Source organism: Phytophthora cinnamomi, assembly GCF_018691715.1.
Source record: "Phytophthora cinnamomi strain GKB4 chromosome Unknown Contig131, whole genome shotgun sequence".
Lineage (NCBI taxonomy): Eukaryota > Oomycota > Peronosporomycetes > Peronosporales > Peronosporaceae > Phytophthora > Phytophthora cinnamomi.
Genome location: NW_027151064.1, coordinates 293,717 through 320,210, shown reverse-complemented (window position 1 = coordinate 320,210; position 26,494 = coordinate 293,717). Strand labels below are relative to the sequence as shown.

At 53.8% G+C, this 26,494-nt stretch overlaps 7 protein-coding genes across 7 annotated transcripts; all 7 read left to right on the top strand.

The window, feature by feature from the left end:
- Nucleotides 1-953: 953 nt before the first annotated feature.
- On the top strand, nucleotides 954-1,475 carry IUM83_17644 (uncharacterized protein; the record flags this gene model as incomplete). The annotated part of the gene is made up of 1 exon (XM_067942606.1): nucleotides 954-1,475. The coding sequence occupies one exon, from the start codon at nucleotides 954-956 to the stop codon at nucleotides 1,473-1,475; it is 522 nt and encodes a 173-aa protein (XP_067779923.1).
- Nucleotides 1,476-1,643: 168 nt separating this feature from the next.
- On the top strand, nucleotides 1,644-2,921 carry IUM83_17643 (uncharacterized protein; the record flags this gene model as incomplete). Its single annotated transcript, XM_067942605.1, has 2 exons — nucleotides 1,644-2,432; nucleotides 2,502-2,921. The coding sequence occupies 2 exons, from the start codon at nucleotides 1,644-1,646 to the stop codon at nucleotides 2,919-2,921; spliced, it is 1,209 nt and encodes a 402-aa protein (XP_067779929.1).
- A 508-nt stretch (nucleotides 2,922-3,429) lies between these two features.
- On the top strand, nucleotides 3,430-4,929 carry IUM83_17642 (uncharacterized protein; the record flags this gene model as incomplete). The annotated part of the gene is made up of 3 exons (XM_067942604.1): nucleotides 3,430-4,017; nucleotides 4,093-4,410; nucleotides 4,489-4,929. The coding sequence occupies 3 exons, from the start codon at nucleotides 3,430-3,432 to the stop codon at nucleotides 4,927-4,929; spliced, it is 1,347 nt and encodes a 448-aa protein (XP_067779928.1).
- A 991-nt stretch (nucleotides 4,930-5,920) lies between these two features.
- Nucleotides 5,921-6,475, top strand: IUM83_17641 (uncharacterized protein; the record flags this gene model as incomplete). The annotated part of the gene is made up of 1 exon (XM_067942603.1): nucleotides 5,921-6,475. One exon carries the CDS (start codon nucleotides 5,921-5,923, stop codon nucleotides 6,473-6,475), a length of 555 nt encoding a protein of 184 aa, XP_067779927.1.
- A 1,291-nt stretch (nucleotides 6,476-7,766) lies between these two features.
- Nucleotides 7,767-8,288, top strand: IUM83_17640 (uncharacterized protein; the record flags this gene model as incomplete). Its single annotated transcript, XM_067942602.1, has 1 exon — nucleotides 7,767-8,288. The coding sequence occupies one exon, from the start codon at nucleotides 7,767-7,769 to the stop codon at nucleotides 8,286-8,288; it is 522 nt and encodes a 173-aa protein (XP_067779926.1).
- A 168-nt stretch (nucleotides 8,289-8,456) lies between these two features.
- Nucleotides 8,457-9,720, top strand: IUM83_17639 (uncharacterized protein; the record flags this gene model as incomplete). Its single annotated transcript, XM_067942601.1, has 2 exons — nucleotides 8,457-9,230; nucleotides 9,301-9,720. 2 exons carry the CDS (start codon nucleotides 8,457-8,459, stop codon nucleotides 9,718-9,720), a joined length of 1,194 nt encoding a protein of 397 aa, XP_067779911.1.
- Nucleotides 9,721-10,228: 508 nt separating this feature from the next.
- IUM83_17638 (uncharacterized protein) lies at nucleotides 10,229-11,727 on the top strand (the record flags this gene model as incomplete). Its single annotated transcript, XM_067942600.1, has 3 exons — nucleotides 10,229-10,816; nucleotides 10,891-11,208; nucleotides 11,287-11,727. The coding sequence occupies 3 exons, from the start codon at nucleotides 10,229-10,231 to the stop codon at nucleotides 11,725-11,727; spliced, it is 1,347 nt and encodes a 448-aa protein (XP_067779968.1).
- Between the last annotated feature and the right edge of the window lie 14,767 nt (nucleotides 11,728-26,494).

The following is a 26,494-nucleotide window of genomic DNA, read 5'->3' as shown; positions in this document are numbered from 1 at the left end:
GTTTAGTCACTGCCAGAAACAAAAAAATAATACGAAGCAAAAACGCAAAATCCTAAAATGCTTAGAAAAGAAGTATGGCTAGTCCTCATAAATGGCATAAATGACTAGTAGCCACAAACATACCAACTTCTTTAAAAGCATTTCGGAGTTTGGTTTTGAGTCCTTGGCTGCATACGGCTGCCATTGGTGAGCTGTAGTAAGCCATGGTTGTGGCAAAACAAAGAGAGAGCTGCCGCGTTTCCCTTTTCTTGCAACACGTAATCATCGATGACGCGCAAACACGGAACGAACAACATCCGCAACGCGTTAGTGTATCTCGAGGATGACTAGTGTTTTGCACGTGTTTAACTAGCAAAACTCGCTATGCCTGTCAAGCATCGCCTGATGGAGCATCAGCAATGATGACTACGCCCCGCTGCGTTGGCGATCACACAGACCAGGACCGCAATAATAGATACACCTTCTCGCCGTTCGTCAAGGGCAAATACCGTAGATTTACGCAAAAGCGATCTAAGCCCAGACAGTAGGATGTATTCCTTTGCTGAGTCCACCACTAGTATCGCCGGCACTTGTACCAGGACACGTGTGTAAGGCTATGAATCTATAGCTATCTCGTCGCCGTCACCAGCGCAAAATGCCCTCAAAACGCAGCGGGAACACAGGGAGGTGCCCTTTCTACTAGCGAATTGCAGCAACTGCGCCAAACGACGGTTTACGAGAGCTTGGTGGGCGCGTAGCTGGCGTTAAGCGGACGCACACGTTGCAGATGAGCATCAAAGAGGAAAGGTCCAACGAGCCAGCACCAATAGATTCGTGCGCAGGCGCCAATGAGGTCTCCCCATGAAATAGTACTTGGCATCGCCATCGCCGTCGTCGTCCAACGGAATTCGGGTAGTTCGTCACTTTCGAATTCTCACCGCCAGAGCGACACACACAAATACGCGAGTACGAACATGACTCTGCAACTGCAAGACGACGACATGGCTATCGTTGAGGAAATCCTCGCGTTTGTCGATACATTCAAGATGGACGAAAGGGCCTTCAACGAGTGCGGTATCGCCGACGCAGACCTCAAGTTGGCCTTAGTCGAGAGCACCGAGTCCGTCAGACGAGCGACCTCCGCCAGTGAGACCAAGCCGCCCCCGAAGCGCAAGCGTATCCGCACCGGCTGGAGCTCGTCTACGGGACTGCAAAGGCGCAAAAGGGCGGAGCTCGCGTTCCTTCGCGCGCACGTCCAGGAACTGGAGACGTACCTCGAGCAGCTGAAAACCAGAGCCTCGCAGCCGCAAGTGGCCGTTGTCGCGAACGACCGAGGCGTGGATTGGCGCGAGGTGGCGCTGGACCAGTTCATCGAGCGGAAAAAATCCGAGGAGGCCAACCGCGTGCTCAAGACGATCCTCGACAACCAAACGCTCGTGGGCCAAACGCTCACCCAAGTGCTGCAGCAGAGCCCCCAGAGCCCCAACTTCAACTAGAACTTGCCTTTCTGTTTTGTCCAATCACACCATATCGCTCCATCCATTGGTTGAAAACCTTGTCGTGTGAATGTTGGTCTGTGATTACGCAGTCAATATGATTATGTAGTCCACATAAGTCAGCGCCAGTGCAAAAGTGACTGGTATTCCCCTACTCGACAGCTAATAATGAGCATTCTGGTCACTGACGCCGACGAAGCCGCTACGCTAGAGGCCACGCTGGCCTTCGTGGACGAATGGAGCTCCCCAATGGGCGTTTCTACCGCGCCGAGGTGCCTCACGCCGCAGCAGAAGCAGCAGCAGAAGCAGCAGCAGCAGCAACAAGGCGAGCCCTATGCTGCTGGGCCCAAGAAACCGCGTCGGAAATACCCGAACAGCTCCTCGACCGTGCTACAGCGCCGCAAGAAGGCGGAGATTGTTGCTCTAAGAGTCCAAGTCGCGCAACTTGAGACTCGGTTGGAGGAACTTAAGCATGGAGCAACACAAGCTCTGGATGTTGAAGATACTACGTTGCTGCAACAAAAGGCAGCGTCGGGGGCATTAACTTACGCGGAGCAGGCGGCGCTGCAGTGGCGAGGGCGTCTCCAAGCGGAGAAGACCAATACCAAGCTGAGGAAGATCATGGCCAACCAACTCAAGGTCAGCGAGACGTTGCGAAAGTTACTGCAGGGGACAGCAGCGATGGAGGGCATGGACTTCTTGCAGCCGGAGCCGTGTCGACCGCTGGTCGATGAATCGGCGTGCAGCTTGGCGTTGCTGGAGAGGAGCGTGGAGAGCTTGTACTTGGAGGCAGACGCGGTCTATCGGCCGGAGGCGCTGCAGTCGATCAGTGTGCAAGCGATGGTGAAGCACAGCCAGTCGCTGGGTAAGACGGTGGAGATTATGTCGACCACGCCGATGATGTGCCCGTTGAAGGAGGCGAGCGATACGCTGTGGAAATGGTTCAGTCTCTCCGAGGTACGTGCCGTGATTTTTTGTATTCGATACGCAGTATTTTTACTTACAGTGGGGACCTCTGTTTGTCAGTCGTTGGGAGATCGACCAAATATTCTCGAGCGAAGCTACGCGCTAATTCTGGAGAGTCAAATTGGCACGCTCGAATTCAGGAAACAGAACTTCGTACGCAGGTACGAAGAAGCTGATCGAGTCGTCATTATTTGGGTAGACACTTTGCGGCTGCCGAAGTACCAGTTGCAGTTCCGCAATCAGTCGTGGATGTTCATCACGCCGTCGGCGGATGCCCCCAAGGACGCAACAGTACTACGCTCTTTTCAGCAGTTATTTTTCGACTCGGAAGCGAGTCATCCAGTCGAAGAAGCTTCCTTTGCTCGAGAATCAGCGTTTCAGGAATTGAGCGAGCTGTACCGCCACTACTTGCAGTCGCAACAGAACGTGATGCTGAACGAGACTCGATCTGCGGTGATGATACCGGGGATCTCTGTGTGAGCGTGCGCTGAATGGAGCAAAGCGACTGTGTATGAATAGCTGCGTGTTGCGTACCGTAAATCTGCACGTATGAACTGGAACCGGAGTTTCACATAAAACCCAGCAAGCTATCCGCAACGATACCATAGCAACACCTTTCCAAAGCACTAGCGCTAGATCAGAGCGTCTTGGACCACGAGCAGAGCCGGCGATGATGCAAAGCGCGTAGATCGACTAACGTGGAACAGTGGCGGTGGCAATGAAAAGCGTCGTTTTCAGGCTCAGGGTATCTGCTTTTTGCACAGTGGAAACGCACTGCTGTAGGACCTCACCCATCCTGGCGCGAGCTCCAGTTGTCGCGGCTGCATCTTATCGACGCAGCTTATCGATGTTCACGTGAGTATTGGGCCTGCATAAACACCCGGTGTTCGTCAACCTTTTGCTATCGTAATCACTAACTCGGGTGGGTGGACCGCATCGCTCATTTTTCGTCTTGCGTGATCGGACCTAGTTACAGTAATCGCTTCTCATGAGCTTCTTGGTCGGGGAAGCGGATACCATATCGACGCTAGAGGAGCTGGTGACTTTTATCGACGCGTGGGATGATGGTAACAGCAACGGCACCGGCGACGTCACTACGAGTGAGAGTGAAAACGACAGCTCTCCTTACAGCAACGAAGACATGGAATCGGTGCTGCTTGACTCGCTTGACGGTGTGCTGGAGGAGGCGAGTTTTCTTCCAGAAAAGCAGTTAGAGGCTCCAAAGCCCATGAAGAGGAAGAGGAAGAAAGCTCCGGGCGCATCTACGCAACTACAGCGTCGCAAAAAGGCCGAGATATTGGCGTTGCGGGCTCAGAGCCACCAATTAGAAAGGGAATTGGAGCGACTTCAACGGAATCACGCTGGACCAACTACTTTACCATGTTTGGTGAGCGTCCCACTTGAAAATGGAGAAAACAGTTTAGTGCCGACTTCATGGTCTACGATTGCTTCAACTGAATACCACGAGCGCCTCAAGTCGGAACAGCTAAACCAGAAGCTACGAGCGGTCCTGCTAGAGCAAATGAAGATGAATACAGCCCTACGTGATGATTTCCCGGCGCAGATCTCTCTTCGAGTACGTACTCTGCTGTAATGTATTTCTATCTCAAGTTTTTTTTTCCTAACCTTGCTTTCGTTTATACATGTACAGAACTTTGAATCTGTCTTTGGCAGACAGCCTTCCCCTTTAGCTCAACTTCCGTCGACTGAAGCAGGATGCGCTGTGGATGTGATCGACGGGCTGGAGAAGACGACTGAAGGGCTGTATCTCGATTCTGAAGTAGTATTTCGTCACAAAGAAACTCCTTCGACTGACTCCGTCCTGTGCGTAAAGCAAGAGCCTACACGTGGCAGGGTGGTCGAGATCACAATGACGACCACATTGCCGTGCTCGGTGCAGGAGGCGAGCGCGATGTTTTGGCGAGATCTTCTCGCTGTTCGGCAATACAACGACAAGTCGTACCACTTCGTAAGTCAGTTTGAGGTTGTTGCCCTGACCCGTAGATACTAACTTCAATTTCAACATTGCGCGCTGCTTGTTTTCCAGCACCGACAGCGCAAGCCAGCCTCCGTGGAAAAGAGCTTCGTGTGGCTATTGCAAAGCGATGTGGGTGCGAGAGAGCTCAGCGGGTTTACCTTCGTGCGCAAGATCGAAGAACCGAACCGCGTGGTACTGGTCCAGGCCGATCGTTTGGTTCTCGCAACAGGAGGAATCCAATTCCGCATGCATCGCTGGACTATTATCACTCGCTCCGACGATGAAGCACGACCAAGCTCGGTTGTCCGAACAATGCTGCAACTCCACGCCGAATACACAACCGGCTTCACCGGGAAGAAAGACTGCCTTCAAGAAGTCGAAGACTTGGTGATGGGGGTACTAAGCCAGCGGCTGCGATCATATCTTCATCGACAGCAGGGAGAGTTTGCGCTGGAAGCCGAGCAGATCCGCATGCCCACCAGTGGTGCAGCAACATGTAGTCCGGTATGAGATGCCGCCAGCGACATTAATGAGACTACATTTTGGTGAATGGATTTTTGCTCAGCGTTTGCGGGACATGCATCGCTGGACGCCTCCAACAACACGTGCGAACGCAGCAGCACGTGCACTCGTGTACATGTACTGTATTCCTTCGGTGTGTACGGCATGGTCACGATCGGTTGCGTTACTTGCGCGTTAAAGCTGGTGGGCCAAAAGCCCAGGATATGTTTCTTCCTAATCGTAGGCATTACGTATAATACCACCCACTGTTTAACACCCAGGCAGCGCACCAGGGATATAGCAATGTGCAAGTTGCGGCACTGTGCATTTGCGTGCGAGGTTCCGTGATTTGCTGACCTGTCAAGAGCCTTCGGTGATTGCAACCGGAGTCGGTGTTTGCCTCGATTCGTAGCTTGAGGAGACTGACTGGTGCCAACAAGCGATGGCAGAGGAATCCCGCGACCTGGACTATGCGTAGCGCTATTACACGCAGAGCGTGAGACGCCCCAAGTGATCGCATTTATACCTCAGGTACCGCCGATTATAGTACTTTCTAGTTCATAGAGGGTATTCAATATAATATATTATACGGTAATGCTAAAGTACACGTTGCTAACATATACCATAGATAAAGGACCTTCTACTTTCGAAGTCGATAGGATCTAAATAACGTTATTGACAGGGTACCAATTGTTTTGCGTTTAGATCGGTATTTCGCTCGCAGAAATATCCGGCGGTGCATCTCTTCGTCAATGCGATGCTGCTTGGCAATCTAAGCCATTCGACCAGTGAGGATACGGGCAGGCTGTTCGTGTCGGGGGTGGAGATGTAGACGCAAACCCGGTGTTGGTTGTACCGCCGATTTTCGGATCGCGAGCTTTCGGTGCACCATGACAGACTCGAGTGTGGGCAACACTTCCTGGTTCGGGTGGCCCGCGACAGTCGGTCAATGGCGATCTTACAGGAACCTTTATTTTCGAATTGCCCCGGTGACTGCAACATGAGCTTCTTGCTTGAGGAAGGGCAGCTAGCGACGCTGGACGAGCTGTTCGCCTTCATCGAGTGCGCGGGGCAATGCGCCGACTGCGACGACAGCAACAATGGCGGCGAGTCCCCGTTGGCGGTCGATGGATCGGATGCTGGAGACTGTTGCCTGCCCGGCTCAGAAGACTCCTGCGCACAGCAGAAATCTACCAAGCGGCGAAGGAAACGCACAGGCTGGAGCTCCTCCACGGGTCTGCAGCGGCGCAAGCGAGCAGAGTTGCAGTTCCTGCGGCAGCACGTGCTCCACCTCGAGACGTATCTCCAGCAACTCAAGTCGCCTCCGACCACGGACTTGGACGCGTCGAAGGACGAAGATTCATGTCAGTGGCAGGATCTGGCGATGGCTGAGCTGCTGAAACGCGTCCAGGCAGAGGAGATCAACCGCTTGCTGAAGACCATTATGAACAACCAGCTCCAGATACATGACGCGCTGAAGAACGTCTTCGAGGAGAGTACCATTTGCACGAAGAACGCAACGCCCGCACCAGATGAGGATACGTGGAGTGTATGAGAGAAAGAAGCCTCCGTGACGCCTGCGTAAATTCATGAATATACTTTCTGAGTGAGCAAAACAGTAGATATGTACCGTATTAGTCAAATCTGAATTTACGGCATGAGACATAGTTCGATGATCGTTTCGCAAGGTGCAGGGCGTTATTTAACAATGTAATGCAAATACATGTATCGACGTCAGGACTCGAGAGGCTGCATGTACCGTGTACACCCAGAGCGAGCGGGCGTCACGGAGCTGATTAGACACAATCTGCGTCATGCAGAGCCATGAGATGAAGGAGTAAATTGATCAAAAGGCGCGTGCTTGGTGGTTGAAGTATTCCGTTGCTGTGTCCTCTCGTTGTCTATCCGGACGTGGTAATCGACTTGGTCCTCGTAAGCAAGTCCGCCTCATGATTTTAACCTGTGGTCACGTCGGAGTGATTGGGTGGTGCACGTACACGTTGCTTCGACTTGAAACCTGAAAACACCCTTTGCTTACGATGTACAGTAAGCTGGGCGGAAGAAATACGGCTGCCATTGGTGAGCTGTAGTAAGCCATGGTTGTGGCAAAACAAAGAGAGAGCTGCCGCGTTTCCCTTTTCTTGCAACACGTAATCATCGATGACGCGCAAACACGGAACGAACAACATCCGCAACGCGTTAGTGTATCTCGAGGATGACTAGTGTTTTGCACGTGTTTAACTAGCAAAACTCGCTATGCCTGTCAAGCATCGCCTGATGGAGCATCAGCAATGACGACTACGCCCCGCTGCGTTGGCGATCACACAGACCAGGACCGCAATAATAGATACACCTTCTCGCCGTTCGTCAAGGGCAAATACCGTAGATTTACGCAAAAGCGATCTAAGCCCAGACAGTAGGATGTATTCCTTTGCTGAGTCCACCACTAGTATCGCCGGCACTTGTACCAGGACACGTGTGTAAGGCTATGAATCTATAGCTATCTCGTCACCGTCACCAGCGCAAAATGCCCTCAAAACGCAGCGGGAACACAGGGAGGTGCCCTTTCTACTAGCGAATTGCAGCAACTGCGCCAAACGACGGTTTACGAGAGCTTGGTGGACGTGTAGCTGGCGTTAAGCGGACGCACACGTTGCAGATGAGCATCAAAGAGGAAAGGTCCAACGAGCCAGCACCAATAGATTCGTGCGCAGGCGCCAATGAGGTCTCCCCATGAAATAGTACTTGGCATCGCCATCGCCGTCGTCGTCCAACGGAATTCGGGTAGTTCGTCACTTTCGAATTCTCACAGCCAGAGCGACACACACAAATACGCGAGTACGAACATGACTCTGCAACTGCAGGACGACGACATGGCTATCGTTGAGGAAATCCTCGCGTTTGTCGATACATTCAAGATGGACGAAAGGGCCTTCAACGAGTGCGGTATCGCCGACGCAGACCTCAAGTTGGCCTTAGTCGAGAGCACCGAGTCCGTCAGACGAGCGACCTCCGCCAGTGAGACCAAGCCGCCCCCGAAGCGCAAGCGTATCCGCACCGGCTGGAGCTCGTCTACGGGACTGCAAAGACGCAAAAGGGCGGAGCTCGCGTTCCTTCGCGCGCACGTCCAGGAACTGGAGACGTACCTCGAGCAGCTGAAAACCAGAGCCTCGCAGCCGCAAGTGGCCGTTGTCGCGAACGACCGAGGCGTGGATTGGCGCGAGGTGGCGCTGGACCAGTTCATCGAGCGGAAAAAATCCGAGGAGGCCAACCGCGTGCTCAAGACGATCCTCGACAACCAAACGCTCGTGGGCCAAACGCTCACCCAAGTGCTGCAGCAGAGCCCCCAGAGCCCCAACTTCAACTAGAACTTGCCTTTCTGTTTTGTCCAATCACACCATATCGCTCCATCCATTGGTTGAAAACCTTGTCGTGTGAATGTTGGTCTGTGATTACGCAGTCAATATGATTATGTAGTCCACATAAGTCAGCGCCAGTGCAAAAGTGACTGGTATTCCCCTACTCGACAGCTAATAATGAGCATTCTGGTCACTGACGCCGACGAAGCCGCTACGCTAGAGGCCACGCTGGCCTTCGTGGACGAATGGAGCTCCCCAATGGGCGTTTCTACCGCGCCGAGGTGCCTCACGCCGCAGCAGAAGCAGCAGCAGCAACAAGGCGAGCCCTGTGCTGCTGGGCCCAAGAAACCGCGTCGGAAATACCCGAACAGCTCCTCGACCGTGCTACAGCGCCGCAAGAAGGCGGAGATTGTTGCTCTAAGAGTCCAAGTCGCGCAACTTGAGACTCGGTTGGAGGAACTTAAGCATGGCGCAACACAAGCTCTGGATGTTGAAGATACTACGTTGCTGCAACAAAAGGCAGCGTCGGGGGCATTAACTTACGCGGAGCAGGCGGCGCTGCAGTGGCGAGGGCGTCTCCAAGCGGAGAAGACCAATACCAAGCTGAGGAAGATCATGGCCAACCAACTCAAGGTCAGCGAGACGTTGCGAAAGTTACTGCAGGGGACAGCAGCGATGGAGGGCATGGACTTCTTGCAGCCGGAGCCGTGTCGACCGCTGGTCGATGAATCGGCGTGCAGCTTGGCGTTGCTGGAGAGGAGCGTGGAGAGCTTGTACTTGGAGGCAGACGCGGTCTATCGGCCGGAGGCGCTGCAGTCGATCAGTGTGCAAGCGATGGTGAAGCACAGCCAGTCGCTGGGTAAGACGGTGGAGATTATGTCGACCACGCCGATGATGTGCCCGTTGAAGGAGGCGAGCGATACGCTGTGGAAATGGTTCAGTCTCTCCGAGGTACGTGCCGTGATTTTTTGTATTCGATACGCAGTATTTTTTACTTACAGTGGGGACCTCTGTTTGTCAGTCGTTGGGAGATCGACCAAATATTCTCGAGCGAAGCTACGCGCTAATTCTGGAGAGTCAAATTGGCACGCTCGAATTCAGGAAACAGAACTTCGTACGCAGGTACGAAGAAGCTGATCGAGTCGTCATTATTTGGGTAGACACTTTGCGGCTGCCGAAGTACCAGTTGCAGTTCCGCAATCAGTCGTGGATGTTCATCACGCCGTCGGCGGATGCCCCCAAGGACACATCAGTACTACGCTCTTTTCAGCAGTTATTTTTCGACTCGGAAGCGAGTCATCCAGTCGAAGAAGCTTCCTTTGCTCGAGAATCAGCGTTTCAGGAATTGAGCGAGCTGTACCGCCACTACTTGCAGTCGCAACAGAACGTGATGCTGAACGAGACTCGATCTGCGGTGATGATACAAGGGATCTCTGTGTGAGCGTGCGCTGAATGGAGCAAAGCGATTGTGTATGAATAGCTGCGTGTTGAGTACCGTAAATCTGCAAGTATGAACTTGAACCGGAGTTTCACATAAAACCCAGCAAGCTATCCGCAACGATACCATAGCAACACCTTTCCAAAGCACTAGCGCTAGATCAGAGCGTCTTGGACCACGAGCAGAGCCGGCGATGATGCAAAGCGCGTAGATCGACTAACGTGGAACAGTGGCGGTGGCAATGAAAAGCGTCGTTTTCAGGCTCAGGGTATCTGCTTTTTGCACAGTGGAAACGCACTGCTGTAGGACCTCACCCATCCTGGCGCGAGCTCCAGTTGTCGCGGCTGCATCTTATCGACGCAGCTTATCGATGTTCACGTGAGTATTGGGCCTGCATAAACACCCGGTGTTCGTCAACCTTTTGCTATCGTAATCACTAACTCGGGTGGGTGGACCGCATCGCTCATTTTTCGTCTTGCGTGATCGGACCTAGTTACAGTAATCGCTTCTCATGAGCTTCTTGGTCGGGGAAGCGGATACCATATCGACGCTAGAGGAGCTGGTGACTTTTATCGACGCGTGGGATGATGGTAACAGCAACGGCACCGGCGACGTCACTACGAGTGAGAGTGAAAACGACAGCTCTCCTTACAGTAACGAAGACATGGAATCGGTGCTGCTTGACTCGCTTGACGGTGTGCTGGAGGAGGCGAGTTTTCTTCCAGAAAAGCAGTTAGAGGCTCCAAAGCCCATGAAGAGGAAGAGGAAGAAAGCTCCGGGCGCATCTACGCAACTACAGCGTCGCAAAAAGGCCGAGATATTGGCGTTGCGGGCTCAGAGCCACCAATTAGAAAGGGAATTGGAGCGACTTCAACGGAATCACGCTGGACCAACTACTTTACCATGTTTGGTGAGCGTCCCACTTGAAAATGGAGAAAACAGTTTAGTGCCGACTTCATGGTCTACGATTGCTTCAACTGAATACCACGAGCGCCTCAAGTCGGAACAGCTAAACCAGAAGCTACGAGCGGTCCTGCTAGAGCAAATGAAGATGAATACAGCCCTACGTGATGATTTCCCGGCGCAGATCTCTCTTCGAGTACGTACTCTGCTGTAATGTATTTCTATCTCAAGTTTTTTTTCCTAACCTTGCTTTCGTTTATACATGTACAGAACTTTGAATCTGTCTTTGGCAGACAGCCTTCCCCTTTAGCTCAACTTCCGTCGACTGAAGCAGGATGCGCTGTGGATGTGATCGACGGGCTGGAGAAGACGACTGAAGGGCTGTATCTCGATTCTGAAGTAGTATTTCGTCACAAAGAAACTCCTTCGACTGACTCCGTCCTGTGCGTAAAGCAAGAGCCTACACGTGGCAGGGTGGTCGAGATCACAATGACGACCACATTGCCGTGCTCGGTGCAGGAGGCGAGCGCGATGTTTTGGCGAGATCTTCTCGCTGTTCGGCAATACAACGACAAGTCGTACCACTTCGTAAGTCAATTTGAGGTTGTTGCCCTGACCCGTAGATACTAACTTCAATTTCAACATTGCGCGCTGCTTGTTTTCCAGCACCGACAGCGCAAGCCAGCCTCCGTGGAAAAGAGCTTCGTGTGGCTATTGCAAAGCGATGTGGGTGCGAGAGAGCTCAGCGGGTTTACCTTCGTGCGCAAGATCGAAGAACCGAACCGCGTGGTACTGGTCCAGGCCGATCGTTTGGTTCTCGCAACAGGAGGAATCCAATTCCGCATGCATCGCTGGACTATCATCACTCGCTCCGACGATCAAGCACGACCAAGCTCGGTTGTCCGAACAATGCTGCAACTCCACGCCGAATACACAACCGGCTTCACCGGGAAGAAAGACTGCCTTCAAGAAGTCGAAGACTTGGTGATGGGGGTACTAAGCCACCGACTGCGATCATATCTTCATCGACAGCAGGGAGAGTTTGCGCTCGAAGCCGAGCAGATCCGCATGCCCACCAGTGGTGCAGCAACATGTTGTCCGGTATGAGATGCCGCCAGCGACATTAATGAGACTACATTTTGGTGAATGGATTTTTGCTCAGCGTTTGCGGGACATGCATCGCTGGACGCCTCCAACAACACGTGCGAACGCAGCAGCACGTGCACTCGTGTACATGTACTGTATTCCTTCGGTGTGTACGGCATGGTCACGATCGGTTGCGTTACTTGCGCGTTGAAGCTGGTGGGCCAAAAGCCCAGGATATGTTTCTTCCTAATCGTAGGCATTACGTATAATACCACCCATTGTATAACACCCAGACAGCGCACCAGGGATATAGCAATGTGCAAGTTGCGGCACTGTGCATTTGCGTGCGAGGTTCAGTAAGCAGAGTGGTTTTCAGGGTCACGCTGATTCGTGAAGGAGACCATCTACAATGGACAGCGGAGAGCAGGTGATGTTTGATGTGGTGTTTAATGTGGTGTTTGACGACGTTGACAGCAGGATACAGCAGCATAGTGGCGTAACGGATCAAGGACGGCAGGCGACGGCGTGGAAAGATTGCAGCACCAGCGAGGGCGAAGATACCAGAAGGGGTGAGCAAGGTGACAGCGAGTGCAGACCGCCATGACATCGTCTGTATGGTTGAGAATTGTGTGGTTGAGGCGTGTTAGCAAACGTCGCTGCCAAAGATCGCCCGCCCCAAAAGACACGCTCAGCCAGGACCAAGGATAGCGAACCCAGAAGACGGCTCAGTCTAAGATCGGCGGAGTCGGTGACAAGCCGAAGACGCGGAAGAGCGTGCGCTGCGAAGCAAGCGCCAACCAGAGCATTGTATCTGCCGGTACAGGCAGCAGCAAGCTAACGAAGAAATATACTTGAGTTCCTGAGCGAGCATCCACTTGAGTCAACTAGAGGAGCGCTAGTGAAGAAACCACTGTCGAGCGAAGTCGTGCGGAAGCAGCTGAAGCCGAAGCAAGCCGTAGTCGCCGTACCACTGGTGACGTTCGTCGACAGGCCCCACGGTAGAAGACCGTCGGAAGGGAGAACACGAAGGCTGTGCGCGCACGTGGGCACGGTCTACATAGTGACAGCTCCAACCAGCTATAGCCTCTCTGGGCCTAAAGGAGAAACAAAGGGTCGAGAGCACGTGCAAGCAGTACCTGGGACAATTTCGGCGATAGCGAAGCTCTGCCTGTCAGTAGATATTGTACATTGCATAAATAGTCGAGCTGTCGTCGTTAGCCACCGAAGACCTCACGACTGCAGGCGCGAGATTCGGGCAAGGTACAGGTGGTAGCTGGCAAGACAGAGGTAGCTTACTTGGTGGTCATACAGGGGCCGCTCAACACGGTTGGTCCTACTGCTGAGGCTACGTTGTAACCTTCACAAGACTCGGTTCGAGCGGGCGCGAACTCAGGCAAACATGTGACGAGGTCCGAGCCAATTCTAGGCCAGGACCCATCAGTCAGAAGCCCAAACCCTATCACGTACCGGCCACATGTCACTTGAAAATTGGATATTTCTTGACCCAAGTCTGGTTTTTGTACATACTTCAAGTTGTGCTGGCTACATCAGGAATTGAGCTCTGCGAACGTCGAGTTGCAGCGACCCCAGATCCCCAGGTCTGAGATTTGAATTAGGTCTGAGAATCGCTCTAGAGGCCACAGATCTGAGGTTCCAGGCCTTGAATCGGACTCTGGGCGGAGAGCTGAGCCCTGGCCTTCTGGGTCTGTGATTTGAAGCCTCATGGTTGCTTAAGTCTCAGACCCCAGGTCTCAGATTGGTGACCTCACAGTTTGGAATGCCCGGAGTTCTGAGACCTGAGAGTGATGGCAAAAGTCTGACTGTGATTTGGAGTTCGGTCTGAGGTTTGCCTCTGGACCAGACCCTGAGATGTGCAGTCTGGGGTCTGGGAAGAGGGCGTGGCGTGCGGCGTCTGATTTCATCTCGGCTCTGGGGTGCCACAACTGAGATATGGAGTCAACATCGTAATTTTGCCCCCAGCTCAGATTCCCAGACTCAGAGTCCCAGAAGTTGAACCAAAACTGAGACTCGTCAAATTGGTTGGACAGCCGGGATATGGAATCAACATCGTATTTTTGCTCCCAGCTCAGGTTTTCAGCCCGGCAGTCCCTCAACCTGTGCCAAAACTGAGACACAGTGATTGTGGGCGCAAGTGTGTGTCTGGATGCACGATGTTCGTGAGGATAAGCGGCAACTGGTGAAAGACAGCTGGCGCTCCGAGCCTAGGACGTGACTAAAAGCCTACGGCGTGCCTGCAGGGCCTGAAGTGCGACTTCGTGGTCTCGTATATGAAGTAGGTACACAAGCGATGGCTACATTGCCGGTCTGGGAGCTGCGGTAGTTGCTCTTTGAAGTTGGCGGTTGCCGCTTGGAAGGTCGCTCTGAAGGGTCGCCCCGTTGTGGCTTTTCGGCCCTTGGTGTCAGGCACACAAGATTCGGCCTGACCAGTCGCCAATGGATCTGGGCCAACGGGAGCCACAGGATCTTGGCGTCATCCGGATTACACCTGATTCGTACCCAGAGTAATCAGTGTAATCAGGTGATGACAGACCAAGTCCGCCCAATCCCGGCCACAAGATCCTGGCGTAATCAGGATATCACTGATTTGCACCCAGGTGTAATCAGTGTAATCAAGTGATGACTAACACAGACAGGCCAATGGAAGGGCGCCAAGGCAGCGACGCGCATTCACGGGCGCCGCCAAGCCAGTAGCATAGTGGGTGTCTCACCCTTGTTCAAGGTGTACCTAGGAGATGTTTGCACCCTTACTTGATAGGCCCTTTGTATGTGCATGTGCATGATAATAATCAGAGTCTGTTTTGCCCCGAAAACCGCAAGCTGCGGAGTTCGGCTTGCGCCGACGGGCGTGTTGCTTCACAGGGACCAAGTCCCTGCCCCCGGCGGCGCGCGCAAGGTCAGGTGGAGTCGCTACGAGTGTTCTACGGTCAAGCTCAGCTAACTCCAAATAAATTCAAGTTCAGCAACCAAGCCTTTTCGTGTTTCGGCCCGGTTTGCCTTCATTGTTGTATTTCCACACGCGGGACATTGGTTTTGCTGGTTTTTCGTGCTGGTTGGCTGGTTTCCTGGCGGTGCTTCATATTTTCGGGCGGAAGGTGCTCCGCTCTGAGGTTTCGGCAGAGCAACACCTGGGATAGTGGTTTCTGGGGTTGCTAGTGGTATCCGTGTGGCGCGAATAGTCTGGGATAGTGGTTTCCAGCTTCGCTGTGTCGCCTACATCAAGGCGTGGTGCGCGGAAGTCCCAGGGTGCAGAGCGAGAACCCTGGATCAAGGCAGGCTCAGACCGAGCCAACGCTCGGGGCCACTCTGGTCTGAGGGGCGAGTGAAGACCGTTGTGCGGCTCTCAGTCTGAGCCGCCGGAGGAAGTGTCGTGACTGGAAGCGACTCGAAGCCGGAGTCGCTCAGCAAGGAGGAGGCTGTTAAGGCCCAGAGTCCAACGCCTGAGAAGAGAAGTGGACTAAGTGTGTGTGGAGTGAACGTGTTTATATTCAAGAAAACGGGGCACAGCGGACTCAGTACGTGCGTACAAGGGCCTTCCAAGCAAGGAGCAAGTTTCGTCTGGGGGCATCTGGGAACTGTCGAGTTCGGAGGCAGCTGGTGTGGCTGACGCAAGTCTGGGCCACAGCGTAGCCTTAGGAAGAACCAAGCCAAGGGATTGCAAGAGTGAGGAACACACGCCTCACCCAGGTTGGGATCTGAGATCTAATCTCAGATTCTGAGTTGAGTGGTCTGAGATCGAGGTCTAGCCGCGAGGCTATTCCCTGATTTTGGAGTCCGCATCGCCACAAACAGATCAAAACTTTGGGGGTTAGAGCTCTAAGGCGCTGGCGAGACAAGGGGGAGTCGGAAAGACGAAGCTGCGCGGAACGTAACCTACTTGTCACCTCACCCGCGGGCACAAAGAGGAGCACCTGGCACAGCAGTCGCAGGGAACTAAGGGGGTCCGTGATACATCGTTGACCTGACTGCGGCCGAGAAGCAAGACACAGGCGAATCCCAGTAGTAGAAGTAGAAGAAGAAAAAGTCAAGGGGGCGCTTGTGTGGTGCTTAGGCGTACTGCAGGATTGTGAATCTTCCTGGCGGGGTGATCGGTCTGAACGAGAGTGTGTATCGGCGTGGAGTGCCGCTGGTATTTGCAGACGGAAAGGAGGAGAGGAAGGATAAAAAAGCGGAGTATTCAGAGTTGGAGATTGATAACGCAAAGAAAAGATGACGCGAGTACAGAATTTGCAAGCAGATACCACGCAGCTCGGGCCGGCAACATGGACGCGAAGTACAAGAATGGAGCTGGATGACTATGCTGATGACGCTGGACGGGGCCGGAGAAACAAGCGACAGCGGACGGCCAGGGTGACGGTGGACCCCAACGACAATGGCGGCAATGAGAACGTGGAAGTGGGTGCCACGGTGGTCACGGTGGGTGCTGGCGGAGGTGAGCCTGGCGATAATGGAGGAGATAGCGACAACAATAATGCTGATGATGACGGTCGACGTGACTCCGGGCTTCGGGGCGAAGATGATGTTAATCGTGGAGGAGACGCACGACGTCATGGCGAGCGAGCGGGTAGCGGGAGAGCACGACACGATGACACGCGACAAGTAGGAGGTGGCAATAACAGCGATGCGCTACCTCAAGGTGGCCAAAGAGAACGACACTGGTGGGACACCTTGACGCCAGAGCAGCAGCGGACCATCGCGTTGCAATTGATTACCCCAGCGTCAATGGTCCCAGCAGCAGCAGCACCGCCACCACCTCCCACACCACCACCACAGACAATGCCCCAAGCAGAACCGCGACGACGAAAGAAGAAGCTGGATATTGATGACTTTACTGGCAAGGCAACCGAAGACGTTGGGTCGTGGCTGGAGACGGTCCCAATAGCAGCGCAGTCTCAGTTTGTGTTGAACGGCGATGAATGGTCGCCCGTGGACTTGTACTACGGCGTCGCTGCACACTTAAAAGGGCCGGCCAACACTTGGTTCTGCGCACTGAACAAGCAGACGGCCCCAAAGCGCCGCAATTTGCTGTACTTGGAGCGCAAGCTGCGTGAGGCCTATGACAGTCGCGAAACAGCATGGGATATACAAAACATGTTAATGGCGCGTAGGCAACAATCTGGAGAACTTTTGCTGGACTACTCGAACAGCCTTACCGAGTTAGGAGCTGACCACCCTGGTTTGGCGCCGTCACTCGACGTGGATGCCTTCGCGAGAGGCTTGGACAATCCGATCTCGTCCCAAACGGTGACCTCCGCCAGAATGCCGACGCTGGAGCAAGCCGTCAGCTTTGCGACCGACAACTGCGGGCGCTATGGAGAAGGCAGTGCGATCAAAGACTGGAAGCTGGCCGTGAAGAAGTACGAGCAACGACGAATGCTGGAGAGTGCAGGAAAAGCAGCCACAGTCGAAACGACGCCTGCGGTGATCTCTCCCGATCAACTCGATTGGACAAAGCTGGGGTTGAATCTTGGGGCGGTCGAAGCAGAACAAGCTCCACAATATGACCGCAAAAGACACAGGGTGCAACTGGCTACCATGAGGGGTCTGGAGATGGAGAACTCGCTCCCATTGGCCGCATTACAAGATATCGCTGTCGCAGCAAGAGCAGCCGCTGCCGCTGCAGAGCCGAAATCAGCCGCCACCAAGACCAGTGCGAATCAGGCCAAGCCAAAGGTCGAGAAGACCCTGGAGGTGAAGGCGGAGGAGGAAGAGACGTCGGCGCCACTTCCACTCGCCTCTAGCACGCAAGTTGCGGCATCGACCTGGTCGCGTGAAGACAATCAGTTGATCCATGACAACAGCGTGTACCAGTCATTTGGTGGACGTTATGGGGGTAGCCAGCCGTATGCAAGCAGTCACTCAGCTGGAGACTATAACAGCCGAGGCTACGGTGATAGAGGACGAGGAGAAGGTCAATACGGATGTGGTTATGCCGGAAGAGGAGGAGGTCGATACGGTGGAGACTTTGCTGGACGTGGAGGAGGCCGATACGGTGGTATTCATCCTGGAAGAGGAGGAGGACGCTTCGGTGGTAATGATTGGGCGGGGCGAGGACCAGAACGAAGCGCTAATTCTGCAGCAGGCGCGAAGGCAAACACACACAGCCACTACTGCCACGTAACTGGCCACTGGTATCGCGAGTGTCCCGCGAGAATCGCCGATGCACAAGAACGACAAGCGCTGAGAGCACGACAGCCAAGTGGGCCAAATGTATCTGCAACTCCGAACCAGAATACAAGCCAGCAACAGCAGCCGCAGGCGTCGCCGGGAAATGCTGCACGGCAGTAGAGGTGGGGACTCTACTGTCGGTAAACAACAAACACCCCAGCGATGAAACTACTCCGAATAGCAGCAATGAACAAAGGGCAGCAAAGCGGAGACGACGGCACTCTCGATGGAATCTGCCAGCCACTCCCTTAACTAGCCGAGTGGTAGACGAAATCGTGCCAACGGGTCGTGCACCGACCCAGGGGGAGAGCATGCTCGGAGGCGTTCAAGCTGTGGAGCAGCAGATGAATTCTGGGCGGCATCAGAATCGAACAGATGGAGGAAGACAAAGTCAATCAGAACAGGCAGTTCAGCGAGAAAAGGATGACGATGGAAGCAGTGAAGACGAAGCAGAAACTATCGTCACAGTGCAGCCGAATATATCGTGTCGAGATGCGACGGATCGCAACTTACCTGCCGCTGCAGCGGAAATCATCGCTATGGAGCCGACGAATCGAATAGATGAAAGGGAAGAGCGTCCGGAGCATGGATTACAAGGTGTAGGTGGAATAGAAGCACTACAGGTCGTGCCACGTAAAGAAGTCGCCATCAGCGCCGTGACCCTCGAGAGCAAGCTATTTGGTGATGACGACAGCATTGCAGCGACATCGACAAGTTCCAATCGTTGTGCGATGGACGGGGATGAAACCGCTTTCAGTGCTGACACCAAAGAAGTGAGTGTAGGCGACGCCGCCATAGACAACGATCCCGCCGCAGGTGCACCAGATCGAGCCAACTTCAAAGCGGTCCAGCAGCATACACAGGGTGCAGCGAACATACCGCCGAGTGCATTACACAACACTCGTGTGGCGTTGAGCGGCGGAGCAACGTCAGCAGCCAAGCGACATCAGCGCCGTGCTGAAAACGATATGGCTCGCGTACAGGAAATCCTAGTCGGCGAACTGCGTGAACGTCATGAAGATCGTGCTAAACAACTACATGCTGCCGTACGTCAAATGTTAGCTGAGCTACGTGAGCGTGACGATATTATGACAGCCCGTCAACAACGAGCTGACTTTCAGCGCACGGTGACCCAAGTGCGAAAAGTAGCAGTGAAGGTGATCAATCATGGAGCATCCATCGAGACCAATATGCTTTTGCCCCACCAGAAACGCGAGAGTTCCGCGCCACCGAGAGATAAGCCGATGAGACCAGACAGTGATGCAGAATGGGCAGCACGAGTGGCCGAGTTTGACGCGCGTGTCCCAAAATACCTAGAAGAGAGAGGAACGCTTGCAGAGATGAGGGCCGTAAGGCGGCAGGTGAAGAAGGAGGTGAAACAATTGAAAACAGCTCGACGTCTACGGCGCCTCCAGCAGCAGAAACAAGTACGCTGTGTAAATGTGTTGACGCCAAGTGGTGTGGATCAGGATGCAGCGATGAGTGGTGGTGACCTCACAAAACCGTATCACTACGAGCGCCAAGGCGTGTACAGTAACCCAGAACTAGTGGAAGACGAGGATAGCAAAATGCTACGCCTCGCTCAACTTCGTGCTGTCGGTAGGAGTATTCCGATCAGTCTTCCTAAGATAGTACTAGCGATGGGGAAGTATCACAAACAGGATGTCTGGCTTGACACCTGTGCCCAGTACAGCGTGGCCGGAGCGGGGTTGCGAAAGTTCGGACGTTGTGTCACTCGAGAAGGTCCCGTAGATATAATTGAAAGATTTGGTGGAGGTCGTTCACGTGTGCTTGGAGTATGGGAATTCAGGGGAACAACACAGTATCAACAAACAGTGATGGTCAACGCACTGGTTGTCGACGCTCATGATAACGAGTTGCTAATAGGAGAAGATTGGATGATAGAGCACCAAGTGAACCTAGATTTTGGCAAGCGGGAGCTCAAATACCAAGATGAATGCGGGAAGAAAGTGGTTGTGCCTTTCACTTGTGTAGGAGGGACACCGCTGGTGGCTGCGCCAGATCAATGGGCTGCTACTGTACGCATGGCCAAAACTGTGAAGCTCACAACAAATACTCGTAGCGTTCAGCGCGTTAGTGTCGGCGCGGTGGATGGAACGACCAGTATATTCCTACCAATACCCACACATAAACGCCATCTGTTTCTGGCACCTACCGTTGGAACCGTGCGAAATGGTATGGTACCTGTTGCAGTTCTTAACCTGAAAGGCAAGCGAGAGAAGCTGCCCGCCAGAGCTGAACTCGGTTCGTGGATACCCACAGATGATGCAATGGAGTTGCTGACGTTAAATGGGCAGTTAGAACGTGAGAGAGTGATGGAGTGGGTGGTGAAATTACGCACAGCTGACGCTGCACCTCTGTCCAATGACGACGACCTTGATATTGGAGAGATGGCGACTGAAGACCGTAATTTAGCGATTGCATTACTTCGTCAATATGCTGGCATCGTAGAAAAAAAACTTGGTTGTCCACCACTTGCAAAGATGACGGTCGAGCACCACGTAAATACTGGAAATGCAGCGCCAATTATGCTCCGACGTCGGCGGCAAGCTGTAGTTGAGAACGAAATTATTGACAAAGAAGTGGACGCCATACTACAGCAGGGCGTTATCAAAGAAGGGCAAGGTGCATGGGGGTTCTCAGTCGTGCTGGATAAGAAGAAAGATGGAGCTGTACGATTTTGTGTTGACTATCGGGCTCTAAATGCTGTTACGATCAAGGACGTATACCCGTTACCCCGAATTGATGAAACACTCGAAGCTTTGAATGGCAGCGAGCGTTATTGTAGTGGGTCTAACTTGACTCACTACTTTTGCTTACACGTCGCGCTACGTGTATGAGGAAGCGTAAGTACTTAATAATTACTTAGGTTAATTATATTTGAAAACACAAATATAATTTAAATCCGATAAGACTCCAAGTAGCTACTTTAAGGTAAAATGAGAACTGTATTGTTTGTAAATTGATCTTTCTCCTAAATCTGCTAAAACTGATTATCATCTATAAAAGGGGTTGACAGCGACTGGTTGTCAGAGCCCCACCATTATGCACGTCTCTAATTGGTAGAGAGATGCTGCTTTCTACCAATAGGATTTTTGGGTAGGTGTGGACCACTCATTGTGGTGGCCCACTTCAATGTATCCATTGGTGTGACTTACACCAAGGTGAGGAAGTATCTAAAACTTTTAACAGATAACCTATCTGTTAAAATCACAAGTGGCTTGTAGCCACTTGTACGTCTAACCCCGTTACACCATCCCCCCCTTAAGGTTAGACGCGCGGGGTCTCTGCACGTCAATCTTCGGAATTGACCATTCGTCAATTCTCCGCGTTTGGAGAAGAAATCCGCGCTCATTCAACGATGAGCGCGCCTCAGAAGAAGACTTCGAAGTCGGTGGAGAGTCATCTCTCCATCGATGACTACTTCGAACGCCAGAAGGCGAAGTATGGCGACGTCGTCGACCTCGACGACGACGATGAAGACATGGAGGACGAGGAGGACTCGCCCTCAAAGCGCAAAGACTCAGTGTCGAGCAAATCGCTCGACCCTCATGCCAAGAACATTCGCCCGCGTGAAGGGGACGAATCGGACGCTTCGAGTTCGAAGCGTTCGTGAACTGAGAGCGATACCCCACTCGCTTCCGCTGAGGCTCTCAGTACTCCGCGCGCTGCTGCTGCAGCGCGTGATTTCAAAGCTCAAGGCTCTCCACGCGCTGCGCCTGCAGCGCGCGATCCGTGGATGCCGTCCGCGTCCGAGATCTCGGACCGGTATGGGAACTCGGTACCTCCGAATGAGGTGCCGCTGTACGTGTGCAGCGCCATCAAAGATGACGCTGTGGCTGCCGAGCTGCACTTTGATGCGGAAACGCATCAAAGGCGCGATTATTACATCGGACTCTTCCATGAGCTCCGATGGTTTCAAAGCAAGAAGACATCTTCTCGCAGCAAAGTGCCTGAGTGGCAGGCACTTTGTCAAAGTTGGAATGCTTTTGTTTGGACTCTTCCTCGTACACCCTCACCAATTCCGGAACGTCCTCCAGCAAGACGTTCCGCGGCTCCCATGTATCTTGATGGGGAGGAAATCCTCTCCAACGAATGCGAAAACGACCCCTTGAGGGTTCGTTTTCTGGATACTATGGTCAACAATCCGCTCAACAATCCAGTGGGTTGAGCCTCGGGCGTCACGGATCGGCGGTGGCGCGGGGGGAACACGCCCCGGGTATGACCAGCCCCGGGCTGATCAGTACGCGTCTCGCCACGACCGGGTGACCGCCGTGGAGCGTCTGTAGGGCGCTGGGTTCGCCACCCTGAAGCAGGAGCTGGCGAACCAGAAGGCCCAAGTCGCGGCGGTTTCGCAGACCGCCTCGAATATCCAGGTTTAGTTGGGGACCCAGATGAAGGGGTTGCTCCAGCGCGTCCGCGCGCTGGAGGAGAGGCTGCTCGTCGCCGAGGCCAAGGCTTCCGCTTCTGCCGAGGCTTCGGGTCAGCCGAGCTAGATGGCTCGTGCTGCAGGTACGGCTTCAGCCGTCCGACGTAAAAGGTCAGATGGAGGCGCATGCTAGACGGTATGTCTAGCGTGTATGCGTTGCCGTGCCGTGCCAACACAGTGAACGGCCCGATGAAGCGCGGAGCAAGCTTGCTTGCTCCGAAGTCCGAAACTGCATGTTTAGGCAGGTTTTGTGTAGCTAACAAGACCAATGAGCTAACTTTGAATTCATTTGTGTTGCCTCTGCCCACATTGTCTGCGTTCAGCTTTTGTTGATCAACCGAAGCTGCTATTGCATCTTGGACAAACCGAATTACGGCTTGTCTGTTGGTAATGAAGTTGGTTGCATCCGAGCTGAAGTCATTCAGCTCGCTCTCCGCTAGAGGCCCGGCCTCTGCGTGGTTCTTCGCGGTGTCTGCGCCCTGCGCAGACCCGTGGTCTTTCTCCTTGTTGTTGGGGGAGTCTGCGCCCTGCGCTGACTCATGTGGTTTGTCCGTTGTTGCAGCTGACACTGTGCAAGTGTCAGCGGTTTTCTGCGGCTGCTGTATTGCAGTCGTAGATCCTCCCCCACTTAAAGTGGGAGCCATCACTCCGAGTAAACTCGGTAGGCGTGGATGCCGCATGGCATTCACGTAGAACGGTGTATGCCCGGTCGAGGCATGCACTGAGTTGTTGATGGCAAACTCTGCCATCGATAAGCACTCGCTCCAGTACTGGAACGTGTGAGCGTAGGGCTTCAAAACGTCGACGAGCACGCGATTCACTCGCTCGGTTTGGCCGTCCGTCTGCGGATGATCCGCAGTCGACATTGAAAGTTGGCTCCCAAGAAGTGTAAACATTTCTTGCCACAGGTGCGCTGTGAAGCGCAGGTCTCTGTCCGACACGATGTCGGTCGGCATGCCATGGAGTTTGAACACCATGTCGACGAACAGACGGGCCGTCTGCTTCGTGGTCACGACTGCCGGCACCGCAGCAAGATGTACCATCTTGCTGAAGCGGTCGACGAAGACCACAACACCGGTATTCCCTCCGCTATCCGGGGGAAGACCACAGATGAAGTCCAAAGACATGGACTTCCAACACTCCGACGGAGTCGGTAGTGATTGTAATGGAGCCTGCGCGAATGGCGCAGGCTTTACGCGTTGGCATACCTCGCAAGCACGGATGTACTTGCGCACCCACATATACTGGTGGTGCCAGTTGAAGTCGCGCGTGAGAAGGACGTATGTCTTCTCACGACCGAGATGTCCCGCAGTCGGGGCATCATGATATTCGTACATGATCCTGAGTCGCAGGTCATGGTCATTTGGCACGACAACGCGGTCCGCGTTGTCGTCGACTGCATTATAAAGAAGTATACCGTCGTGCACTCGAAACGGTGTGCACGCGCCCGAAGGTGCTTGGGCAGCTTCTGACGGGACTTGTCAGAGGGCGCTGTGCCATAGGCCAGCAAGAGTTTCGCGTCCACGTCGTGCGCGTACGCGGCCTTCACATCGTCCAACAGAGACGATGTGGGTTTGCTCGATCGCAAGGCGTCAATGACATTGACGTCAGCAGCTTCTGCGTAGTCCGGCCGACGTGATAACGTGTCGGCCACTACATTCAATCTTCCGGGTTTGTATTCGACCCGGAAGTTATACTCCGCAAAGAATTAGAGCCATCTCGCCATTCTCTGTGAAATGTGTGGTGACTTCACTGCAGTGCATGGTCGATGTAGACCACAAATGGTCTTCTTCCAAGTAGATACACTCGGAACTTTGCGAGTGCGTATTTCATGGCACGGAATTCCTTGTCATGTACCGGATAGTTGCGCTCAGCTGGCTTCAGCTGACGCGATTGGTAGTAGACGACACGATCACGGCCCTCGTGATCGTGCTGCATCAACGCGCATCCGATCGCGAAGTCGGATGCGTCGCACACTACGTGAAATGGGCGATCTTGGTCAGCCACTGCCAAGATCGGCGCCTCAGTCGAGTTGTGCTTGACTGTATCGAATGCCTTTTGGCAATCGGCTGTCCACTTCCACACAGCTTCTTTCTTAAGAAGTTGTGACAGCGGGCGGATCTTGCCCGCGTAATCCTCCACGTACTTGCACAAGTACGTGGCCAAGCCAAGGAACTGCCTCAGTTCATTGACACTTGAAGGCGTTGGCCATTCATTAATCACTCTGACCTTTTCCGGGTCATGGCGAATGACATTCTTGCCTACGAGACACCGGAGGACGGGTATCTCGCTCGCCCCCGAAGATGCACTTCTTCAGGTTCGCGTAGAGCTTATGCTTTCGCATAAGCTCACGTAGCTTCTGGAGATGCACCCTGTGCATCTCTACGTCCGTCTTCCCGTCCACAGCTCGGCTGTGGATGAACACATCATCGAAGTAGCTCGGTGCGAAGTCGCGCACCGAGCGCAACAAGTGCGTCACGCACCTGTTGAAAGTCGCAGGGGCGTTCCTAAGCCCCTGCGGCATTACTAGCCATTCCCAAAGCATGCCGCTTGGTGTGCTCACTGCCGTGAGAGGGATGTCGCTCTCACGCATTAGGATCTGATAGAATCGATCTCGCAAGTCGATAGCACTGTAAACGGTGCTCCCGACCATTGAATCGATGATGACATCTTTTCGTGGTATCAGCGTCTGCCGGTACCGTCGCATCGTTCAGCGTATTGTATGCATGAACGATGCGCCATCCGCCCTGTGGCTTTTTAACACAGAACGTCGGAGCACTGTGCGGGGACTTTGATTCCCGCACTTGCCCTGCTTTGCGACGACTTTCAAAGAAGTCGTCGATTGCTTTTACTTGCTCTCGCGGCAGTGGCCACTGCCGCGTGACACAGTACTTCGTGCCCGGCACGAGATCAATCTCGTGCTGAATGCCTTTATCCTGCGGAAGCTCTGCAGGGATCTCTTCCGGGAGTACGTCTTTGTACTTCCTCAATAATTCGTAATAGGGACTCGACTTCAGCGAGTCCCAACCTTGTTCCTCGAAGCGCTCTCGCTTTCGTCTTCGCCGGCAGACCCTGGCTGCGTGCGCGCGATATCAAGCCCGGCTTGATCGCATGGCGCTTCGTCGTGCAGCCCGGCTGCACGACAGCATGCAAATTGCGTCAGTACGGGACGTTTGCAACCGTCCGCAGTGTTTGCAGCGTCAACTCCTGGAGTTGACACGCCGTTGTCACCTCGACGCCATCCATTGGCGGAGCCCCTCGCGACCGAGGGTGCGTCAGCTCACGGAGCCGACGCGTCGTTGTCGACCTGACCGCTTCGGGTCAGGGACTGTCCCTTACACGCTTGAACGTGGGTATTGGTTCCCGGAACCAGTACGTCTTTTTCCCCTGACGTCGGCAGCCTTGCCGACGTTGGCTTCACTTGTGCGCACCCTTGCGCACTTCCTGGGCACTCCGGGTCAGCAGCATTAAGCGCTGTCTCTACTGGTGAGCCGCGTGCACGTGCTGGTGCGTGCGCTGCGGTAACAGGGCCATCGCTCTCTGTTCCGCTGTCGCGGCCGAAGCGCACGAGCGTGCGCTTCTTCCAGTCTATCACCGGATCATGCCGTGCAAGCCACGGTATGCCCATAACAACGTCGAACTTATCGTCCAGGTCCAGGACGATAAAGCGTTCGACAAACGCTCGTTGTTTGTACGAGAAGCGCACGTTCACGACGCGCTTCTCAGTCTTCATGATGGCACCCGTTGCCAGTCGCACCTCCAGAAGACTTCGAGGTACATTTACCTCCCCGAAGTCAAGTTTCGGCAGGCTACGTAGTCGAACAAAGTTGTTCGACGCGCCTGAATCTACCAAAGCTCGAAAAGAGCCACTCGCTCTCTTCGAGTAAACCTTCAAGATGACTAGATTCGGCCTGTCATCTTGTTTCATGCAGCGAGAGCTAGTCTCACTGGGGGTTGCAGTCCTCAGTGTCGCGTGCCCGATGTCGGCACGCGTGACTGCATTACCAGTAGGGCGCCCCGCGCCTACTGGATGATCGCGTTTTTGTTGGTCCGCGGCGATGCCTAGCATCGCCACGACGGCCACCTCCACGGGGCATAGGAGCTGTGCACTCCCGTGCAAAGTGACCGATCCTTCCGCAACGGAAGCATCGT